At 35.3% G+C, this 24611-nt stretch overlaps 1 protein-coding gene across 1 annotated transcript in view; it reads right to left on the bottom strand.

Annotated features, from left to right (window-relative positions):
* erc1b (ELKS/RAB6-interacting/CAST family member 1b) overlaps positions 1-24611 on the bottom strand; it is a 559966-nt gene that overhangs the window by 419787 nt on the left and 115568 nt on the right. Inside the window, exons 8-9 of the mRNA XM_039760564.1 lie at positions 12183-12323; positions 2872-3012 (exon numbers count right to left, since the gene is read on the bottom strand). Coding sequence (XP_039616498.1) covers positions 2872-3012; positions 12183-12323 — 282 coding nt within the window. The remainder of the gene's footprint in view (positions 1-2871; positions 3013-12182; positions 12324-24611) is intronic.

Genomic DNA, 24611 nt, shown 5'->3' with positions numbered 1-24611 from the left:
GGTCCACTTTCCAACCTTATTCCACCTGCTTACATGTTCGGGCCTCCTTCTGTGCTACTTCTGGCCTCTTTCCTTCTTACTATGAGAAATCTTGTTTACAAAAATTCTACAGATTTAAAACTAGTTGTAACCATTTGAGTCAATACAGGACTGATCAAGAACCCAAAAATGACCAAGGAAACCAGAAGATGGGTGCTTATTGAATTTAAAACACACACAACACTAGGTAAAACACAATGAGTGAAAACAAAATAAAAAAAACAATAAAGGCCAGGTCCCTCTCTAATCCCGTGAGGTGGCTAACCTACTATACTTTTCTCACTGTAACACTGATTTACACTTCTTTCAATCTCCTTATCCTAATTCTAGAGACATTATGGCCACTCTTTCTCATACTTTACACCTAATCCTGCTCCAAGCTCAACCAATAATGTACTTGAAGAAGCTTTTAAGCCCTATCTAGGAATTACTAGCACTAGACCGTTTCTGGGGTTCGCAGGCCTAGAGGTCGATGAAGTTTTGAACTCCATTCTGCCTTAAAAGAAACAGTCAACCTTATCGAGGACCATTCAAGATAATAGACAGCAGTAGCCCTATATAACCTATTACACTCTTCTACTAACAAATGGGCTGGGGAATTTACATTGCCTTAGGAAATATTCCCAGCTGTGCTTCTGTTATATTGCTATTGCCAGTGAACTTCCAACTGAAGCATTTAATGGCCCATCTCCAATCCTCAATAGACTAAAAGAGGCTACAGTACCAATACAGACTGGAGTTTGAGTTTACATTTATTTTAGTAATAAAATCGGCACTTGGTAACAAGATATACATTCAATTAGATGTTTTGTAGGCGGCACAGTTTCGCAGTGGCTAGTGCCGCTGCCTCGCAGTAAGGAGACCTGGGTTCGCTTCCCGGGTCCTCCCTGCGTGGAGATTGCATGTTCTCCCCGTGTCTACATGGGTTTCCTCCGGGTACTCCGGGTTTCTCCCACAGTTCAAAGACATGCAGGGTTAGGTGTATTGGCGATTCTAAATTGTCCCTAGTGTGTGCTTGGTGTGTGTGTGTGTGTGTGTGTGTGTGTGTGTGTGTGTGTGCGCCCTGCGGTGGGCTGGCGCCCTGCCCGGGATTTGTTTCCTGCCTTGCGCCCTGCGTTGGCTGGGATTGGCTCCAGCGGACCCCAGTGACCCTGTAGTTAGGAAATAGCGAGTTGAATAATGGATGGATGGATGGATAGATGTTTTGTGCATTTCAGTGGAAGATTCATTCCCAGCCCAGGAGATTGCCACTAAGGCACAATGTTTGCACAAGATGCAAAACAGTATTTAGAAAAAGCTTTAGATATTTTATTCAATGTTTGATTGATCAAAACAAAATTGGCACATCCTATTAACAGAGAAAATACTCAAAACTAGGGAGAGATCATCAACAAGGACATAGTGTTTGTTTAACAGGGCATAATGTTTTTTAAAATATATTCTACTTTTTGCTGTACACAGTAAAATTCTGAAGAATTGTGAATTTTACAGTGCAGTGATTGTGATCATAACAATTACCCATCATATACATATTATGTAGGACAAGTGAGTAACTGACGTTTTTGTAATTAAGAACTGAAGAGAGATTAAACGGTTGTATGTGTGAAAAAGGTACCAGTTTTTTTTTTTTTATTTTTTTGTTAGACTGTGGTACAATATAAAGATTTAGTAGTTAACTGCTACTATAATAATAAAAAGAAGGATATGGCCAATTCTAGAAACAACAATTCTTTAAGCAATTATTTCACTATGTTAAGACAGTACACATTTATTTTAAACATGCATATATTTAAAGATCCTCCTAGATAGGATCTACTAGCAATGATAATATGAAGAATAATATCAGGATATAAAAGATCAAATTCCTTTCAGACACCACTCTTTACAAAGCCCCTTGTTTATTCTTTCTGTTATTTGTCAGTGTGTGTTCAAATGTTGCTCATGTCTTTGCATTCGCTTTTTTCATTCTTGTGGTATGTAATAATCTCATATTAACAAGACAATCCTATGCATGTGATGATTAAATCACCTAAACTTTTGCTCAAATAACATGACTTCAAGATTAGATCAACGGTGCATAGACAGGCTAAATAACATGGCTTGAAAACTAGAAAATTACTTTCGGATCACCAGGACAGCTTTAAACTCTTATCTTCCGAAAATGGTCACACCAAAACTTGTTTATATCAAGCACTTTATTATTGAAAAGCAATAGCTAAAACTTTAAAATCTCTGTTTTTTTCAATTTGATACTATGGTGTTTGTTCATTTTAGTGTTCTATTTTTTTTTGATAGTGAAATTTGCTGATATATTTGATGAATTAAAAACTAAATAATAAAACAAATATTAAACATTAGTAATTACAAAGCAGTAACAAAGTAACATACTGTATAATGTTTTCCTAAGCTATACTAGAGCAACAAAATGTACTAAAAAAAGTACATCATTTGAAATACTGCTAATTCGTCTAAACTGCATATTAAGTTTTTCTACTGTCGACATTACACTACAATATCTTGCATAAATATAAAATAGAATGAATGATCAGGCCATTGACAGTAACTGAAAAATACCTAAATATTTATCATTCAGTATACAAATAATTTTCAAAATTTAATTTCCAGTAAAAATTGTTTTACTTTTTTTTTTTTTTTTTACATATTCTACCCTAATGGGCATCTGTTAATTTAACATCAGTCTTTCAGTGTATAAGGTCTTCATAACCACTGACTATTAAATGAGGTAGTCGTACATTTTGAAGACCAGATGTATTTTTGCTTTACCATCATAGCTGCTACAAAATATCAACATATTAAATAAAAACCCCTTACCTTCTTAAGCTGCATTTCTAATTTTATACATTCTTCTTTTTTCTGTTCCAATGATATTTCAAGGCTCTTCAATTTTGAATCTTTCTTGAGACCAGAGGAAGCAAGTGAAGAAGCGTGTTCTTTCAAATCTAACAAAGATGTCTAAATGAGAAGGAACAAGAAAATCTATGTATCACACAAGTGGTTCAAGCAGACTTTAAAGATATTATGTAATATTTTAGCTTTTGAATTGAAAAAATGATTCTTGATTATTGAATAAAGAAGAAAGCCAGACATTCAGTTCAAAAGTTTGATTCTTTTTAAATGAACTTCACACATGTGTACTGCTCTGATTTTCCAAAAGTATTTGTTTAACAATTGTTTAACAAAAATAGATGCATTTTAGACACTGTGACTATGCAACTGGATTATGCAACACAAGTAACTTTTTGAATTTTTTAACATTGTTGCTGTTTAGTGTTTGCCATTCAACAGTCCCTATTGAGGCCCAAAGTATCGTAAACTTTGTGATTTCCACTCCCCATAAAAACATTTTTGGATATCACAATAAACACAGGGTAACTAAGAGTGTAAGAAAAAAAAAATCATCATTTTTGGGTGGAGTATTCTTTTAAATTAGGTTATTCAGGTCAACTCATGACAAAGTAACTGAAAAATGCACCACAAAAGAGAAGGTGAGGTAAAATTGTATTTAGATACATAATTTATGAACAAAAAAACAACTCTGATAAAGGAGTTCTCAGAATTGTGTTGCTCTTGTATGATGGAGACCCAGCAATTCAATTTCACTTCCTCCTTATTCTAGACTAGGTGAGTGAGAGTTTTAGATGTCCACCCTACATTTCTAAAGTGTGTTGATAACTAACACACTAAAAAGCTAAAGAAAAAAGTGTGGATTGCCCATCTTGCTGGGTTTTTATTCACACACAAGGCCCATTAAGACAGCAGAATTAAGGGGGAACAGAAATTCGACTGCATACCCCACCTGCATTCCTGAGTGAACACTAAATTGAATGGTTGAACTACAGCTCTATGAAAACTTTATTTTATCTGATGACAAAAGTGTAGATCAGAGTTGTAACGACACCTCTGCATCAACTCCTTCAGACAAAAGCAAGTTTAAAAGAACATTCATTTTAGGAATTTAACCACAAACTGAGTAACTGGATCCTAAATTCAGCATTGGCACTTCACTGTAAGAGGCACCATTTTCAGGAAATCCTATTTTTAGTAAGGTGAGGAAATTTTTGAAACAAAAACGAATACTCAGTGGGTAGCAATGAGAGAACTCCGCAATGTTTGCTTGCCTCAAGTTCTGAGAAAATACTGTTTTTGCGAATATTGCTGAACTCAGCAAAATGCATTGAAGTCAATAGGGACGGACTAAGATTTAACTGGATTATAATGGGGCAATCATCTTTAAAGTGTCCCTGAGGACTAGGGAAATGTCTGCTAACTAAACTGGACTGATTATTGTGTTCAAAAAGGCAACCTGAGATGTGCAGCAGCAGTGCCAACCACTGCACCACCGTGCCATTGTGAGATTATAGAAAAAAGAACAGTCATATTTCTTCAAAACAAGGTAGAAATTCAGAAATTGTAGTCAGAAAACATACATAGGTCGTTTTATGTTGATTTATGCAAGAAACAATTGCGTTGTGTGCTTTTCAGTAAACAGACTGGCAGCTGCTCGCCAGCCCTGTGGTAGCGCATGGCAATGCACGCAGTAACAGATGTTTTAAGTTGATTTATGTGACAAACTATTGTTTTTTATGGTTTTTCAGAAAACCGTTTTTTGGAAAAATATTCAGCCCTGGGAGAAAAGGGGAAAAAAAAAAACCTAAAAGAGTTAAAGGCAGAAAATTCAAAGTGTCGTGTCATGATTGAAGTCACTGGCTCGTTCTATGTTTTGCAGTTGTACGGTCTGTACTGATGCTTTGAACATTTTCTTCTATCAAAAAGATAAAAACATATTTTAAATAGTAATAAATCTTTCATAATTATTATTTCACAGAGTCTCCTGTGTTTGTGGTGGGTGGTGTTTTTTCGGGGGGTCAGGCTCTTTCAAGGTTTGTTATCATTCTCCACGAGGATAATCATGCATACATAGGACACACACCTCCTTCTCTTATATTGATGTGGAACTCGAAGATCGATCTGCACATTTGGTGACAAGCAAAGATAAGTCATTATTTATGCTGTATATGTTTCATTATAAATTTGAAAACCTGCATTATTTACTTGCCTGTTAAGCTCCTTAAATTAAGTTCACCTAATATACACAGTATTAATGTGCCTTTATGGCTTTACATTTTTTTAGCATTTGTTTTTATGGAAAATGTAAAAAACGTTATAAATATTGATTTTATAGTAGTTCACCAGCTGCCTCAGCACTTTTGGTTTCCTTGAAGTTTGCGTGTTTTGTGTAAATCTGCATGAGCTTTCTCTGCAAACCCCGAGTTCAAATCTGCAGGGTGTCAGCCAGTAGACTAGCGATACTAATTGTGAATCCGACCATGTGCCAACCACTGTGCTACCATGAGATCAAAGAAGAAAGAACATAGTGAGAGATACACAAGTTTTGTAATCAGTCTGTAATGCAAATGATCAGCATTATATACCCAGGGGGTGGTTCCATCCAATGTTGGCTGTTACAGCTTTGGGGGATGTCACACTGGCCTCACAAAGCATTACAGGATGCTAAAGAAAAAAAAAGTTCTCCTAAACTGGACAAATTATCAGTAAATAATCCAAAGAACAAAGGGAAATGCAGCAAATTCACTGTAAGTAACACTTTGGTGAAATTCGCTGGTCAACACTATTAGGGAGTAATGGTGCTACAAAAAACAAATTGTATAGTTTGTTGTAAGTCACTAGAATACCATCTTAAACTTCATTGCCTCCTTTGTTTTACTCTTTATTCTTCTAACTAGCAAAATACCCTCACTTCGCAGTGGCGAAGTACTGCCTTAAAATTTTTATTAAGAAGAAAATTAAACCTTTTTAAACTGAGGGAAAATATACCAATAATTATTTGTTAAGGATCTCTTTGTATACCACATTGTGAGTTCGGCCCTCCGGTTGTAATATGACCAAGCTGTGCGCTGAGCTTACTCTTGAGCATGCAACGTACAGTTGGCCATGTGAACAGTAATGTTGTTTCAAATCTCACAGCTTGGATTGCTGCTGTCATAATCGGTTTGAGTTTCATGGTTTGTTTCAATCACGACAGTATTTGTAGGATGTGTTGAAGAGACATTCGGCATCTGTCAAGCGTTGTAAGTATACAACCGGTTTCATCGATAACTTCACATCCAGCTTTTAAGAGTTTAAACATTCATAAACATCAAAATGTCCACTACTGAAATCGTCACCTGTGAATCTAAGATGTTTAAGAGGCTTTGGCAGTTGTCGAAAGGTGTAAAATATTTGGCCATTTCGGTACACATGAAAGCGACAACCGAACAATTCAGTGGCAGCAATCAACTCACATGCAGATCCATAGGTGAAGGGCTTAAGCATTTCACTCTTATAGTGCTCCTGTGTAGTATAATTATCTTCTATACCGTCATCAGTCCACACCTTGAACCTGTCCCAGTCATTCAATACATAAGACACAATATCAAGAGTGAGCCTGATATGGCCGTGCAATATGTAACAAAGAGAATGGAAAAGGTAGGTGCCATCTCCGAGCATGGAAACCACTCGGTAAGTGACAGTTCTTTGATCGATGGTGATCACCTCGATAGACATGTTAATGGGGGTACGGTTGGAATGATAAAGGAAATGGGTACCTGAACAATGTAAAGCAAGTCTAAAATACCTACACAATAACTATAATCGTAATAAATGAACAATAAAACAGCGGAGAAGCTGTGGATTAAATAAAAAGGCTGTAGTTATCAGCAGGGAGACGTGAATCCCGTGGCGAAGCAAGGAAGGGAATGAATAGACCGGAGCAACGGACGGTCTTATATGGGCAGGCAGCCAATTATGTGGGAGGCGTGGGGATGGGGGACGCAATATAGTCAGGCTGCCCCATCCCAAAACCTCCCACAGCGACCGATCTGCAGGCTATGGACATATATATATGTACGTAAGTAGGATTGAGTTATAACCGTTACGCGTAGAATTTCTAAATGAAACCTGCTTAACATTTGTAAGTAACCTGTAAGGAATTAGCCTGCCAGCCTTCTATCTACACAGGAAGTTGGAGAATTAGTGATGAGTGAGTCAGTGAGGGCTCTCAGTCACCTTGTAAAAAAATATCTCTGCATACAGGCCACTAGTTCACCCTCAGAAAGGGCATTTAACACAGATGGCAACATAATGAACTGTCACAGGGCATCTTTAAAGCCAGAGGCATTTGAAAGACTTGTCTTTCTTGCACAAAATTTGTGAAATTGTGTTACCTGAATGCATGTTCTTGCCATGCTTTATTTGTTTACAAAAAACATAGCTTAAAAAGAGCATATTGAAACATATTATTTTAAGTTTTTTTTAGGCAAACCTAGTAAAGTAGATAAAGCATCTACTCCTACTTCACCTAATATTCAGACAACTGGCTTTCTTGCGTAAATGTTTAGATGTGTTTCTTGCATTAATGAGTATATTTTGGTTTATGCCTATGATGTAAAGTTATAAGTTTGCAATTACATGTAAATAACTAAAGAGCAATATAAATGTGTGGCTTCTTTTTTTTAAGTAATAATAGATAGGAAAAAAATATAGTTGCATATCGTATATTGACTTTTGGTCCAAAAATATCGCAATTTGAATTTTGAGCCATATCGCCCGGCCCTAGGTAAAAGTATAAGGTGGTGATGGCAATCCTTTCTTCTCTCTATGCAGGTGGACGGTTTGAACTGATCAATATTAAATATATTAAGATTACTTCACTACTGTTTTATATCTTAGTTCTGTTTAGGATGAACACTATACAGTGTATATACATTGATTTACATCTGTTGTAATAGTTAAAACCTTAGTTTATGTATGTGCTTTTTCATGTCTGAAACAGTCTGTATAAAAAGTGAGAGTATTATTTTTACAACATTCACTACAGTATTAAGTAGATTACACCTACTTATGAGGTAGTTTAAGTTAATACTCAATTTTGTTTTTCCTTCTGTGGCACTAAGATGCACAACTGCAAATACATGCAAATTGTAGTATGGAGCTAGAATGAAGCCCAAGCACACACTGCAGTAAGTGGAAAACCTGACAAATAGTTTTGTAAATATGCATTCCCGCAAGAGTATCTATGGGTGATGCCATGTTTTGTGCACATTCCAACTGACCCCGTAGCCAGATCTACTTTCCTTTCAAGAAGTACAGGATGCAACAGGGAATCTGTATAATGCAGTTAAGGTCAGAAAGAGGGTTACACCTTCTGGGTTGGCACATGTACCCCTAACAAAATAAAAAGAACAGCAGCAATAAAACAGCAATATGCCAAGGATCAATGTAAAGATAAGAATTCTTAGGGTGGACTTTGAACATTCCTCTGCCAATTACTCCGGTTAAGCAAATGGGTTCAAATAATTGAGAACCGTACTAAAAATCCAAGCAAAATGCCTTATAAAATGCCTAAGTATAATATTTTAGTATATGTATTTAACTAGCCCCATGATGTATTAAAACACACAATGGCTTAAACTGAAAAATATTCCAAGACTTGTGAGTAGTGGTGGGTGTTGATTAATTTATGTAACAGCCGGTGTAATTTATGATACTCGTAAAGGTTAGCTTTGTTTTTTTTTTTTATTCACTTTTCATTCTCTCAGTCGTGTTCAGGATCCTTCCCTAAGCCCATATCTGACACTGCTGTTTTCACATAAAGACACACTATAGCTCTGCAGTGTATCACGATACATTCTCTTACCAATGCTAGCGAAATGAAGTGTCTGCATGCACTTTTTGTGGCATTACGCGTGTATTTTTTGAGCATGTCCGTGCCAAATAAATAACATTCGAACTATAGAGCGCCTTTATGTGAATAATTGGATCATATAAGTATGCGTTACAGCTCAAATGTTATTTATTTGGAGACGCACTATAGCTTGAATGTTATTTATTTGGATCACATAAAGACGCACTATAGCTCGAATGTTACTTATTTGGAGACGCGCTATAGCTTGAATGTTATTTATTTGGAGACGCACTATAGCTCGAATGTTATTTATTTGGTACGGACATGCTCAAAAAATACATGTGTAATGCCACAAAACGAGCATGCAGACACTTCATTTCGCTACCATGTATCGTGATACGCTGCAGATCTAGCGTCGGAGCAAGAATGCACATCGCACTTTTGCCATCACTGTACTTGTATATGTATATGGGAAGCTCTGCATTTTACATGTGCCTTTACGCTGTAGGAAGAGAGTAAATAAATAAAGGTAACTAAAGGTAACTAAAAGTAAATAAAGGACTGAAGCTTGTTGATGCTGCATCATCTTTTCTTTTTCCATCGTCTTTTCCTGTAAGAAGCGTTGTACACACTTCTCTCTATGCTGTGGTTTCTATTACACACCTGAAAGTGTAGGCAACTTACAATATTTGAAACAGAAAGTGATGCTGGCAGTGCCCTCTGCATTTGAAGGTGTGTGAAAACACCACACTGCCCAAACAGGATACCCAACGATATATGCAGAAGCAAGTAACAAACACAGTAACAGTATATATCATGGTATAGACCTAAAAATTAAAACATGTCTAAATAGAAGTCATTCTGGCTTAATTTATATAAAAAAAATACTGTAGGGTTTTTTTAAGTAGTACAGTTCACATCAATAATAATATTTTTATTTGCCTGATACCTTTATTAAAGGCAACTTACAATATTTAAAACAGAAAGTGACTGCGCATTTGAAGGTGTGTGAAAACATCACACTGCCCAAACAGCATACCCAACAATATACAGTATGTAGAATCAAGTAACAAACAGTCAGCTTTCTTTGCTTGTGTATAGATCTGCTGTAAAATTGTGTGTGTGTGTGTGTGTGTGTGTGAGTGTGAGAGAGAGAGAGAGAAAGAGAGAGATTAAATATGTGCAAAAACATTTTAATACAGATTTACTCTAATTACACATTTTCTTAAAAGCATCTCATTTGTGGCCATGAACCAAGCTCCATCTTTTCTTCCATATTTAACAAAAAAACCCATGGAATATTATCATAATTGCACATACTGTAGGTTCTGCAGAAAAATTGCAATTGAGCCACCTCTGTGTTTTTGTACATGCAGCTCATTCCATTCACTATGTGCCATCTCACGAGTTCTCCTTTTCTCATGTCAAATTGATGCTGGCAGTGTACTTTGTATTTGAAGTGTGTGAAAACACAGCAATGCAATTTCAGGTGAAGTTTATATACTTTTTTTAGCGAACTTGAAATAACTGGAGCACTGATAATACAGTATTCAGATTAGCATATGTTTTTTATTACATGTAATAAAAATATGAATTGTATGTGATATTTTCATGCAATTAATGTACAGCAGTCTGGAGGACAGTAATTCACATTTGGATGGTAAAATACAATGTGTGCAAGTGTGTGTATATGATTCAGTACACATGCCAGCATTTCAGTATAGACGTTCTCAAATCATGTTTTTTCTAAAAGGCATATAATTAATGGCCAAGTACCACATTTCATCAGCCTTTCCATTTTCACAAAGAAACTTCACTGTTCATTCTTTCATCTTCACAGTTATACCACCACATGATGGAATACCCACACACAAAGTATTTCTCTTTTGTGACAAGTAGCAAAGCACAGCTTCCTGATGCGCTAATTTTAAAATTTATATATGAAAATATTTCCATTTTTGGAAAATATCTAGTAGTGTAGCATGCACCTCTACTTTTGAGGCAGATATTAACTTAACATAAGCATATGGCCTTTGAAAGAAAAAAAAAAATCTCAAAATTCATAAAACAAAAAGGTATCTGGAAAAAAATAATAAATAAAATACCCAATATTTCATACATTCCAACAAACATCTCCAGGAAGATGCATAACTAGATAAAAAAGCTGCGATTAACTAGATAACATTCATAGGATTTTTGGTTGTTAAATTAAATTAGGATTATAGTGTGCTATTTTCAGCCAAGGCTTTAGCATGTCATTCTATGTATCAGTGCTTTTCCTGACTTCCTCAGAACAGTTCAAGTATTTTGGACATAATGGAAAGCATTAAACAAAATGTTAATAGGTAGTAATCTCTTCCGTACTCTTCAGCAGGCAGAATTAATATCTCTCTATTATAATAAAAAAATCCAGGGTCGACACGTGACTTTTACAGAGAGATACTTTCACGTCTTGCGAGACGAGACTTTGTGCCAAGAGATTTAACCACGCCAGGGGCGGGAAATAAAAGACAGAGTAGATGACAAAATAGAACGTTGCAAAGAATTCAAAAACGTTGATGTGATACACATGCAGAGCAGGTTAGAGATGATGAAATTACAGAAATTTAAAAGTCGACAAAAAAATGACAGTAAAGATCACATTAGCAAAAAACGAACGGAAACTAATACTCAGTGAAATAACGGAACAGGGAAAAGAGATCAAATATATTATTCAGATTTAAACTTTAAGTCGGAGACTTGTTCATCGTCTAATTCGTGTTGCCATCAGGGAAAAGTAGTGTTTCTTCACAATGTAGAGGAGTATCCGCGGGATTTAAAAGATTTGTTGTTTGGTGAAAGTGAAATGCACATACACGAGAGGCAGAGACGCAAAGTGGCTTGCACGTAGCACTGGCCAGGTGGGTTGGCGAACAAAGGGCAAAGCTCCCTAGTAGTTAAAATAAATATCTTTTCCCTACACATTTCTTTTTCAAAGTATTCCTGTATTTGTTAACAAACCTCTTCTAAAATGTACCCTTAACCAGTTTTCATCAGTATTTTTACGATGTTGGAGATTTTGTATTTTTACTGCTTGTTACCTTGGTGTGTGTGTGCTTTTTAAGCTGTATTATTTTGCATTCTCCTGCAATCTCAATAAATATTGTTCAAAAAAATGAAAATGTTCTTTTCTTGAACTCAGTGGGTTACAGGCTAATCAATCAGCTACTATTTACCCTTTAACTCCCTATATAATCGTAAATACTTGTGGGGCACACTCACACACAAAAGACCATTTTATAGCTGCCAATTAACACATACTATATGTCTTTGGGAAAACTACAGCATATACACCCAGACAATAATTTCAAAATTAAAAAAAAGATAGTATTTTTTTCAACATGACCCTGAATGAACTCTTTAACTAATGCAGCTTACATACCAAATACTTAAAACTTACCTCCTTGTCTGACAGATCTCCCTGCAGTGTGCTGACTTTTTCTCTAAGTTCTTTCAATTCTTTTTTAGTGTTCTCAATCTCCTCGGTCTTCTCCCGTTCATCCCGATCTCTTTGTTCCTTTAGTCTCTCAATTATGCGCTCCTGTTTCATAAAACCAAAGAGGGCAAAGTTATATATCGATTTCTATTACCTTTTGCTTCTAAATTGCACCTCAGAACTTTAAAGTCCTTAGTTTATTGTAGCCATACTGCATTGTATCAACTGGTTCTATATATTAATATTTGTACGTGTCAAGGAATTGTTTTCTAATTATTTATGTGAATTTTAATTTTACCCATCTAATTTTTTGCTCTGCTGCATCTTTAAATTTTTTATTAAGGCTCAAAATACATACATGACAAAAGTTATAACCAAGTAATCACTTGCAAAATAATAACAGATGTGTATTAAAATATATACTGCAACACATATTAATGACACTTCTGCAGACTCATTAATGTGCATTGTGGGGAAATGAGGGCCAGCAATTCTATCTCTGGCCCACCCAAAGTGTGTTAAGTCTTTTGCCACTATCCTTCCTGGTAAAACACAACCAACATTTCAAAGAGCAAGAGTTAAAATGCACCAAATAAAATGACGCCCTTATTCAATTCCAGCGGCTGTTTGAAAAAATAAACAGAAAACAAAAAAATATTAAAAATATACTTTTGAGCCAAAAGTAAAATAAAAGAAGCAAAATCTATTATTAGATTAGCTTTCTTTATTTTTTGAAACAGCCACAAGCTGGCAGAATGTGTTTTATGGTATATTTCATAAATTAATGAATACTAGATAATAGAATGAACATTTCCTAATGCTACCCTTTCAATGGGAGTTCACTTCCACATCCTTGAAGTATTTGATATTTAACTCACTAGTTACATTTACAAACAAAAAGCTTTTTCACTGTCCTATGCAAAACAAGTTTTCATGTATTTTTTGTTGAATCTAGCAGTTTTTGATCTTTGCCTGTTATTGAATTATGATTTTGTTTTAGGTCTTTCTGCACACTTTTGCCTAATGTTTGTGTTTGCATTATGTCTGTTTTATGATTTACCTCTTTAATAAAATATCAACATTCTACCAACTTACCAGGGCTTCACCACACCTATTCATCTACTTCTGCAACCTAACAGAGATTGTGCCACCACCAGTACTTCACTAGTGTAGCAAACTGCAGTCCTTCAGCCGAGCTTTCACTCTGGGAAGGCTTCTGCCAAAAGGCTGTTCCCTTTTTTCCCTCTCACCTGTGCAGATTCAGAAGTCCAGTGCACACACTTTTTGGTTTCATCACTCACCTCACACTGAACTGTGCATTTTTCCACAATATCTACCAATTTCAAATTTAATTACAGAGATGTAGGGGGAAATAAGTAATAAAAAAAACTATCAATGATTATTTTTGCTTAATAGTATGATTGCACTGTCAGAAAAAACTACTGCATAATCAAGAGTTGTGTTTTCATTAGGTTTCAAAGCATCGTTTCTATCCATCCAATATGCACATTCTTTTAATTTTCTTTTTTACAGGGCAGAGCATCACAACAGCAATGGGACTTCACATACTTCCTCTGACCAACTGAATTTCTAATTATTACATGAACTAAAAATTGCATTTGGACTGCGGGAGGACACAGGATGACAAAACGAGAAAGCAATAATTTTTATTTATGTAGTTTAAAAAAATGCTTACAAACTTTTAATTACTGATATTGTTATTAAAGAGGATATGTAAGCCAAGTGCATTTCAGATTATTTTTTTCCACAAAACAAGTTCTATTTAAATATAATTCAACTTTTAGACTAGCTGAGAGGCATAGACCTTCTAGAATATCCTGGGTTTCCAAATAATGGCCTTTATAAGAACACCTACATTAGGAGGTGTCCAGGGACATCCACAATACCAAATTACCACATTAGTCTATTTTAATCCATCATGAGAAGCAGCAGCTCTAGTCCCAATAGTTTCCTGAATTGCTTCGCTCCTTAACCTGTCACACAGAGCTAGCCTTGCAAGTCCAAAACTCATTTAACCTGACTCTGCACATCTTTTTTTATTACTCAAATTACATAACCTTTGGTGAGGATGGCAACTGAAAGTGACAAGTAATTCAACACTTTTGTTCGGAAGGCTTCTCTTTTGTCACCGTTTTCCAGCATAATGCAAGGAATACTTTTCTAACTCATAATTAAGACGTGTAAATTCTGACAATTGGGGCAGCTACAATCTCTTCACTCCTGGATGTGTGGCTGAATTCAGAATTGGAAGCATTGATTCACATTACACATACACACCATGGGCAAAGTCCAAACCTGACTTTAATAAGTTTACACTCAATATCAAGAATGTGAACAACAGGGGAGGTATCATGCACATCCAAGTCATTTGTTGTTGATGAACCTGATGGAATTATGTGGATTACCCAAACATTGGGTGTTTGCTGCTAAACATAATCGCACACTGTATCCCTTTATAGCTATTGTTGCCTGGGTCCCATTTTTACAAATGTATAAATAAAAACCATATCATAGGTACAATGTTTTTAAAAGCAAACCCGATGTATTGCTAGTTCTTATTAGCTCCTCTGTCATGTCAAGGTCTTTATTCCTATGGGGAGAGACTTTGGTGCAAATTGTAGTAAGATGTACAGATGGAATGGAAATGTTGACACCTGATCAGATGCTAAACAGACCCAGACACACTTGAATAAAAAATTCACATACTGCAGAAATACATCACATATTTTCAACATTTTAAAATGCAACATGCTTCATTACACAGTCACAAGAATGCAATATTTAAATATAGAGAGAATGGTCCTGAGCCAAAGTTGTCTAAAGGCATGAAAGATGGTGTTTTTACTGGCAGCAAAATGTAAAAATGTAATCAGTACAAGGAAGCAATACAGAAAGCAATTAAAGAAATTTGGGACACAGACCAAAAAAAAAAAAGTATCTAGAAGAATGTTTAAATCTTGTACAGTGCTTAACAATGCTAGGAGTCAAGATCTCAATTTCAATAATGATAAAGAAACGAGAGGATGGGGACAAGGATACAAAAATAATTTCAAAATAGACAATAACAAAGAAATTTAAATTAGATAGATAGATAGATAGATAGATACTTTATTAATCCCAAGGGGAAATTCACATAATCCAGCAGCAGTATACTGATACAAAGAAACAATATTAAATTAAATAGTAATAAAAATGAAAAGAATTAAAATAAAATTAATGTTCGCATTTACTCCCCCGGGTGGAATTGAAGAGTCGCATAGTGTGGGGGAGGAACGATCTCTTTAGTCTGTCAGTGGAACAGGACAGTGACAAAAGTCTGTCACTGAAGCTACTCCTCTGTCTGGAGATGACACTGTTAAGTGGAGTACAAAATTATACAACCAGCTTGACAGAATTAATAGTTATGATGAAAGAAAAACAGCACTTGAAACAGGGGAGGACAGACATGGACAGATCTCATAATAAGATTAAGAATCTAAACTTAAAAAAGTGGAAAACATAGCACTTTCCACACAAAAAGACCTGTTGTCATGTCCCTCAAGGACTAAAATTTATGAAGTTTGTCATTATTCTTATTATTTGTGATGTACAAGCTGCCTGAAGGCAGCCCTATGTATACAGTATTATCATCAATAAACTTTGGGAACATAAAGTAGGGAAAGAAAAAAAAAAACTATGACAAGTGTGTCTAGAATAGAAAGTGACAAAAGCAAAAGATGATATAACTAGTTCTCATTATTTGTCATCAAGCTTTAAAATAATTATTAATGGTCAGGTCACAAGTATAACACTTCATTTTCATTTTTAAATTCACTCATGAATGTTGAAGGAATTATCAGTCAAATTAAGCCATTTGCTGGAAATTACAATATATGGATTGATCTTGACAACATTTTTGTATTTTAAACACAACAAATCAAAAAAAGGAATCCTGCATAACCTTCCAAATGTGTTTTAAGGAATTATATAACAAAAAACATTTATCAATGAATTGTGTCATTTCTATTTCCTCTTCCTCTTCACTTCAGATGTTCAGGCTGTTTATGAACTAAGCAGTTGCAGTAAATACTGTCTCAAATATTTACCTGATTTATATCACTTTCTTGTTATTAATTATGGTGTGAGATTACATACCTTTTGCATCTTATTTAGCATTAACTCACAAAGCAGGTCAACACCAACTAATTAACATTATCATTCCTATTGTACATTGGGCATATTCAGTGTGACAGTCTTTTTTTATCCCCCCTGTACAACTCATTAATTACTAGTATGTTCTAGATGCAGATTGTTTGGATGATTTTCTTTTTTCATTGTAGGAAACAACAGATTCAAACAAATAAAAACATGGACATAATTAAATATTTTGACCTTGCAACAGCATCCCCAAATATGATATGTGAAATACATTCTAATATGGATGCACATGGTGTGTCTTATTGTAGATACTGAGATTAAGATGTTACCAAACACAGAGTAACTCTAAGGGAGGTCACATACAGAACATGAGGGAAAAACAAGGTTTACTAATATAAACTAAAACACACAGTGATAGATAATGACAAAAGGATGCTGACAATACAAAGTGATAAACCTAGTTTCTCCCTGGGCTGCCTAAAACAAACAACCCTAAATAACTCATGGAGTCCAATTGCCCATTTGTAAAGCTCTTTAAATTAACTCCATCATACTTCACACTTTTCCTTCCATAAGCACTCTGGATTTCCTTCCACCCACTAGTTGTACCCTTGCCTTCCATCATCCAGACATCCATATACAGTGGCCTTATTTTTAATCCTCTGGCCATAACTATCTTTGGGGTTAACTCTGATCTCCTTCTCAGTGCTTCCTTGCTCGTGACAAGTGTCAGAGCCCAGCAGAGTCTGCTGTCCCTACTATGCCACACAGGAGTTGTCTCAATACAAATAAAAGTATCTGGTGCTTAACAAAGGATATCTATATCATGCCCAACTTGGATTGATTATAAAATATCTATTTTAACTTTCATTCCTCATTCTTGTTATTTAGAAACACTGATGTTTGAGAATATACAGGAAAATGACTTACTTAAATGACTGATTTCAGCATATTCAGTTGGCTGCAGAGGAACAAGTTCACAATAAAATTACCTCAAATAAAAATAAATAAGCCAATCATAAGACAAAATCCAAGTCCACCTAACTGGAAAAATTACAGGATACAATTGAGTCTACATCGGTCAGTCTTGGTGTATGGAACTAGTCAGACCTTTTTTAAGTGCATGTTTCAATAAATTTGGGGTTCAATACCAACATGCTATTACACTTGCAAAACTAATTTTGAGGCCCCTTAGTGTATAGCTCAAATTCTTTAATTTGTACAGTGGTTTACAATAAAACTATAGTCAGATTCTACCTTTAAACATACAAAGTCATAAACTACAATAAGTCACCCGCTGCTCCATATTAATGCCTAAAGTACGTAGTGTACACTGAGATCAAAGAATGCCAGAGGTCTTAAAATTCCAAGGATAAATAAAACTATTGAGGGAGACATCAGTACCACTCTCTGTATGATTTCCCTCCTGGCATTGGAACAAGACATTATAGTGAAGAGAACATATTTTCATAATAAATGGCTGACTCAGTGGTAGGCCTTGTCATATTCTACCAAAATCACTGACAACAGCCTGCACTGGTATGCACAACAGAAAAACCAGGGCTGATCTGGGCAGTAACGTGGCCGAGATCAGATACATTTTTTCAAGCATTTTCCTAATATGATGCAACTACAAAATTTAGTTCCCTCATTAAAGTTCGTAGCTACCATCGCCCTAGCCCTCCAAGCTCAATATAACAAAATATAATTATGCATTACTATAAAGAGATTTAAAAAAATCAAATTTGTAATATGAAAATTTGTATTTAATTAAAAAAATGTCATGAAGACTACTTCAAAACTGTACATTATATAAATAGCATATTTATACTATACAATAGCTCAAAGGTTTAGTAATAGTAGGCCTCTGTGGCTGCAGGAATTTATTCCAATCAATTTCAAAATCTTAAGAGTCATTCTTATTTTTAACCTTTCTTCATTGTATACTGTAAATTAGTTTCTCATTTCAGTTTTTTCTTAAATAAAAAAACACTTCTCTTTACATGAAATTTAAAATGATTTGTACTTGACTTCTCATTATAACTTTAAATTCTTACAGATTTTAATTTCCTATTTCTGGGATGGTTATTTTCTTAACTGTATCTGTACCCAAAATATGATAATTAAACAAAAGAGAACATATACTTGCAAAAGATATTTAACTCTAAAAAAGGTGCAGGTCCTTCAGTGACACTTACACTTGTATACTTATGATCAAACAAAGCATAAAAAATAAAAGCGAAAAGTAATACAAACCTATAAAAACAAACATAAAAATGAAATAAATAACTTCCATGGCAATTTAAGAGAGCCATTTTGTGTTTTTCTGTATTTACACAAAAACTGCATCAGTTAAGAAACAAGAGCAAGCTTAACACTAGAATTACCAGAGCCTATGAAAAAACTCATAAATCCGTCCCACCTTAAATCGCTTCTTAAAACCATTCTCACCTCTCTGCCAGCGTCTTTTGTTAATCTAAATGTGCTGATAAAAGAAAAGCTGCAAGTAGCCGGCTATTCCAACCCCCCACTGTCTTAGAACGTGCACAAACTTCTCCCAGCTCATGCCTTGATTGATTTTCTGGGAGTGAAGTGGAAATAATAGATTGTTGTTTGGAACACACGCATATCATGTCTGTTCCATTTCTACAGTAATCTGTGTAAACACATTGTTAAAACAGAAACGTTTTTTATATTCTAGTAGTAGATGACAAAATGTAGGCATAAACAATATAATGTATGAAGCCTGAGGTATCAAAGAAATACTTTCACAGAAGGTACAAATCTAACACAACAATTGCCCTTTTATTCAAAAATATAACTGCAGAAACAAAAAGCTGCCTTAACATGCAACATTGACACCTGTTTATTATGACTGCCTCCGTGGCGCAATAGAATCAGCTGCCGACTGGGAATCAAAAGATCGCAAGTTCGATCCTGCACCACTCCATTTTGAGAAGTAAACTGCTCTTAGTCTTACTATTTTAGAATAAAAACATACATTTGATTTCAGTCTGTAACAGCCGGTGTAATTTATTATACTTGTAAAGGTTAGCTTTGGTTTTTTTTTTTTAGTCAGTTTTATTATCTCAGCCACGTTCAAGAGCCCAAACACACCCCACCCCCGCATCTGACACTGCTGTTTGCACATAGACGCGCTATAACAGAGGTAAACTCAGCTCCCTTCTACATCAGAGCAAGAATGCATATACCATTGCTTGCATACTAAAGTGTCAGCAGGCACTTTTCGTGGCATTACACACATTTTTGAGCATGCCCTCTGCACACTACTTGTGACTTTAGGAAGTAAGTAAATAAATAAAGGTAAATCGTGTCATAAAATGATTTCTTCAAAACGTCACATATATTTGTCTCTTTCTTTTTTTAAAATGTGTGTTGATCACCGCCAGAATGTTGTAGCACACAGCATCTGGCCACCTGCATGTTCTTTCGTGCACTGAATTAGAGACAAATATACAGTCTGACTGAGAGAATCAGACTGAAAAAAAGCAAACATTTAGAAATGCCATACTTTTACAGCTGATCGGACGCTGTTCGTTTTCAAATAATATTGCATTTCTCTCTATGCTGTGGTTTTTATTACACACCTGAAAGAATGAGACAATATATGTGAAAACATCATCGCACAAATGCAATATTATTTGAAAATGAACAGCGTCCGATCAGCTGTAAAAGTATGGAATGTACTAGGAATGTAGAAGGGAGCTGAGTTTACCTCTGTTATAGCACGTTTATGTGAAAACAGCAGTGTCAGATGCGGGAGTGGGGTGTGTTTGGGCTCGTGAACGCGGCCGAGATAATATAACTGAATAAAAAAACCAAAAAAAAAAAAAAACCAAAGCTAACCTTTACAAGTATAATAAATTACACCGGCTGTTACAGACTGAAATCAAATGTATGTTTTTATTCTAAAATAGTAAGAATAAGAGCAGTTTACTTCTCAAAACAGAGTGGTGCAGGATCGAACTCGCGACCTTTTGATTCCCAGTCGGCAGCTGATTCCATTGCGCCATGGAGGCAGTCATAATAAACAGGTGTCAATGTCGCATGTTAAGGTGGCTTTTTGTTTCTGCAATTATATTTTTGAATAAAAGGGCAATTGTTCTGTTAGATTTGTACCTTCTGTGAAAGTATTTGTTTGATACTACAGACTTCATACATTATATAGTTTATGCCTACATTTTGTCATCTACTACTAGAATATAAAAAACGTTTCTGTTTTAACAATGTGTTTACACAGATTACTGTAGAAACGGAACAGACATGAAATGCGTGTGTTTCAAACAACGATCTAATATTTCCACTCTAAAATTCCACTTTACTCCCAGAAAATCAATCAAGGCATGAGCTGGGAGAAGTTTGTGCATGTTCTAAGTCGATGGGGGGATGGAATAGCCGGCTACTTGCAGCTTTTCTTTTATCAGCAAATTTAGATTAAAAGACGCTGGCTCAGAGGTGAGAACAGTTTTAAGAAGTGATTTAAGGTGGAACGGATTTACGAGTTTTTTCGGAGGCTCTGGTAATTCTAGTGTTAACAAAATAGCCCAGTTAAAAGCATAAGATACAACCAAAGAGCTGCCCAAGGACCAAACTTAAGTAACAATAGTCTAAGTTATAAACAGTCCACTGCAACTGTTTTGAAAGGTAAAATATTACATACTCATAAGGTGCAGAATCACTTTGATATACACTATTTTAATTATATCCACTGAAAAATTAAAAGATGGAGATTTCATTATAGGTGATTAGCAGGTTTATAGACTATTTGCTACTATTATAAGCATGAACAGAGTACTCCAAGGAGTAGGGGAGTTTAAAGGAAAACAGGAAGTGGATATTTAATCTTTTATTTATGATAAAGGTGAAGTCTACTGATATAGGATGAATTTAAACACTAATGGTAGAGGAGATAACCATACATAAAAATAAGGGCAATAGGAACAGTACAAGGAAATACTAAAATTCTGAGCCTCTTGCACCTCTTAAAACAGGTAGGAATGCATCTTCTTCTAAAACTATGAAGAACGGGATACTACTGTTGATGGGGGAATCAGATGAGAGGTGGTGGTCTACAGGAAGTCTTATACTAGACAAACTGAAAAGACCTTACCAAATGGCGGGTCTTCTGTATCTGAGCTAGTGTCTGTTGAAGTACTGTATTGAAAAGCTGATCCCCTTCATCTATAACTTCAACCAGTGGGCTCTGGACATCAGTGGGAAGACTGGAAGTCCTCAGCAGATTCATACGACGGGCTCTTACTGCAAATGAAACTGCCTTTTCTGCAGAATCTAACTGATCACATGCAGTGTGTATTTGAAATGCAGCCATAAGGTTACCATCCTCAAGAAGTTCCAAAGCTGCTGAGAGATTCTCATCCATGGTATTCTGTAAAAGGTTAAATAATTGACATTCCAGGTTAATCATTCATTATATGCAACCCCTACAAATTATTTTTCTTCTGTCAAGTGTATGGGAGGGCTACTGCTGAAAGTCTTCTTCTTGTCTTTCTCAACACACGAAGTGAGACTTGAATGCTAGGATCAGCATAAAGTGGAGGCATAGTGTTGGAAAACCTATGACATTGCTCACAGTTAAATGTTACATAAGTAAAACACGGGACTAAGGTAAACAGGTATTGGGTAAATTTTGTCAAAGTCAAATTTCAGTCAGATAGGTCTCTTAGTTCAAACATGGCAAATGGATTCACATTTCAAATTACACATAAGTATAACTCTGGTTACATAATTACTGTACACCTTGTTTCATTAAATGTAATGTTTTAATACAACACTAAATTAAAACATTTTATATTTTTTATTTAGTATTTCAATCCAACTATTATAAATCTATGAAGTGAAAAACTAGATAATCAGGTGGTTAAAGATTAAAAAAAATAAAATCAGGCATCAGCAGAGTGTGCTGTTAAATGAAACATGACATGAAGATGTCAGGATGTCTCTAAAGCAAAGGCTAAAAGACATTCACAAACAGGTAGGTTAGATGTGCATGAAACAGGGTACTGTATCCCAAATTGAAAACCATTTAAAGGTTTTGCATTATCATTTTTGCCATAGCTGTTAACACCATGCTCAACAAATTATGATGGCAAACTAAATGTAGATCACTGATAAGGAGAGCAATTTTGGCAATTTTCAGTGTGAAACATACAAATATGCACAGACCTCTATCAACACAGCAATACAACTGAAAAGCTCAAGTATGTTGAAAAGAAACGTTGACACACTCTGTTTTGGCAGAGCAGTTATTTATAAAGGCATAATTAAACAACACATCAGGGTTCAGTATATTCCAGAGCTAGTATATTTCATTAGCAGCTGACATTTTCGATGTCTAGACTTATTATAATTACTATTTTTTCCTTATGAGGGTTTAACACTAGAATTACCACAGCCTACAAAAAAATTATCAAAGCCTATGAAAAAATTGTAAATCCGTCCCACCTTAAATCCCTTTGCACCTCTTCGTCAGCATCTTTTGTCTTGTAAATGTGTTGATAAGCTGCAAGCAGCCTGCTATCACATCCCCTCACTGCCGCGCAAAGTTTTCTCAGCTCAAGTCTGTTTACCTGTTTGTCAGTTGCTTAAAGTTGTATAGAATAAATACTACTTTGTTATTTGGAACACATACATTTCATGTGTGTTCTGTGTCTACAACAATCTATGTAAACACATCCTTAAAACAGAACTGGTTTTCATGTTTTAGTAATAATTGACAAAATGTAGACATGAAGCGTATAATGTGTGAAGCGTTAAGTCCAAATATCAAATAAACACTTTCACAAAAGGTGCAAGTATAATACGACAGCTTCCGTGGTGCAGCAGTAAGAACTGCTGACTTGTAATCAAGAGCCTGCCGGTTCGATAAATAAACACTTTCACAAAAGATGCAAGTATATCAAAACAAGTGTACTTTTATTCAAAAATATAACTGCAGAAAAAAGAACCTATGTTAGGGTGCGACATTGACACATCATTAATCTGACTGCTTTGGTGGCATAATGGTAAGAACTGTTGACTGGTAATCAAAAGGTCACGAGTTTGAAGACAGACAATAATCCATTTTGAGAAGTGAGCTGCTCTTATTCTTACTATTTTAGAATAAAAACATACATTTGATTTGAATATGTAACAGCCGGTGTAAATTTATGGTACCTGTAAAGGTTAGCATTTTTATTTTTTTTATTCAGTTTTATTCTCCCAGTCATGTTCACACTCCCCCCGATGTGACACTGCTGTTATCACATAAAGACGAGCTATAACAGAGGTGAACTCGGAAGATGAAGAGTTTCTCCATCGAAAGAAGAATGCATGTTGCACTTTTGCCGTTGCTGTAATTTGTATATGTATATGAGAAGCTCTGCAGTCTACTTGTGACTTTACGCTGTAGGAAGATAAGTAAATAAATCAAGGTAAATAGGTAAATAACAGTCGATCTGGGTTTCATATACAAAGTACAGCGACATTTGCAAGTTCAACTGTTTTATTTGTGTGTGATGTGAATCGAAGAAAAACACAAAACAAATTTAAAATAAATTTGTGCATTATGACTTTTTGAGTGTGTGTATTCGCCCTGCTATGGACTGGTGATCATTACAGGGTTTGTTCCTGCTTTGCGCCCTATGCTAGCTGGGATAGGCTTCAGTTCCCCTATGACCCTAGACTGGATCGTCATTAAGAAAATGGCATGACTTCTTTTCAATAGAATGTCAGGATACTGAAAATGGCCAACATCTGGCTTAGTGACATTCCCTATAAATTTGAAACAGTTTTTGGTATTAACTTCATCTGTTGGAGATATTAATTACATAAGACATTATAGACTGTTAACAACTGTCAAACATAAAATTAGCTATAATGATGGAGGAACATGACCATAATCGATGATTCACACATGCTGAACTTTCCAAGAAGTATGATTTAAAAATTATACTCCCTTAAACTTGTACTGTAGATCATTTTCTTATAATGTTACTTGTGTAATACATATACCTCAAGGTAGCTGATGGTACTGTAAGTTTTAGTAAACTAAAAGCTCACTCACATAAATGTCACATTATTGATATTACTATTTGCTGCTGGTTTCAAACCCATCAAAGTAAAGTCGATGTTCATTAGTGAGATATGTCAAAGGTATTTTCCTTCTGTCCTGCAATGTACCAACATAGCTTGGAGAAAAAAGGATACATTTCAACA

The sequence above is a fragment of the Polypterus senegalus genome, chromosome 8 (assembly GCF_016835505.1).
Source record: "Polypterus senegalus isolate Bchr_013 chromosome 8, ASM1683550v1, whole genome shotgun sequence".
In the NCBI taxonomy this organism is placed as follows: domain Eukaryota; kingdom Metazoa; phylum Chordata; class Cladistia; order Polypteriformes; family Polypteridae; genus Polypterus; species Polypterus senegalus.
Note: the sequence above shows the minus strand (reverse complement) of the source record. Positions and strands in the feature narration are given on the sequence as shown.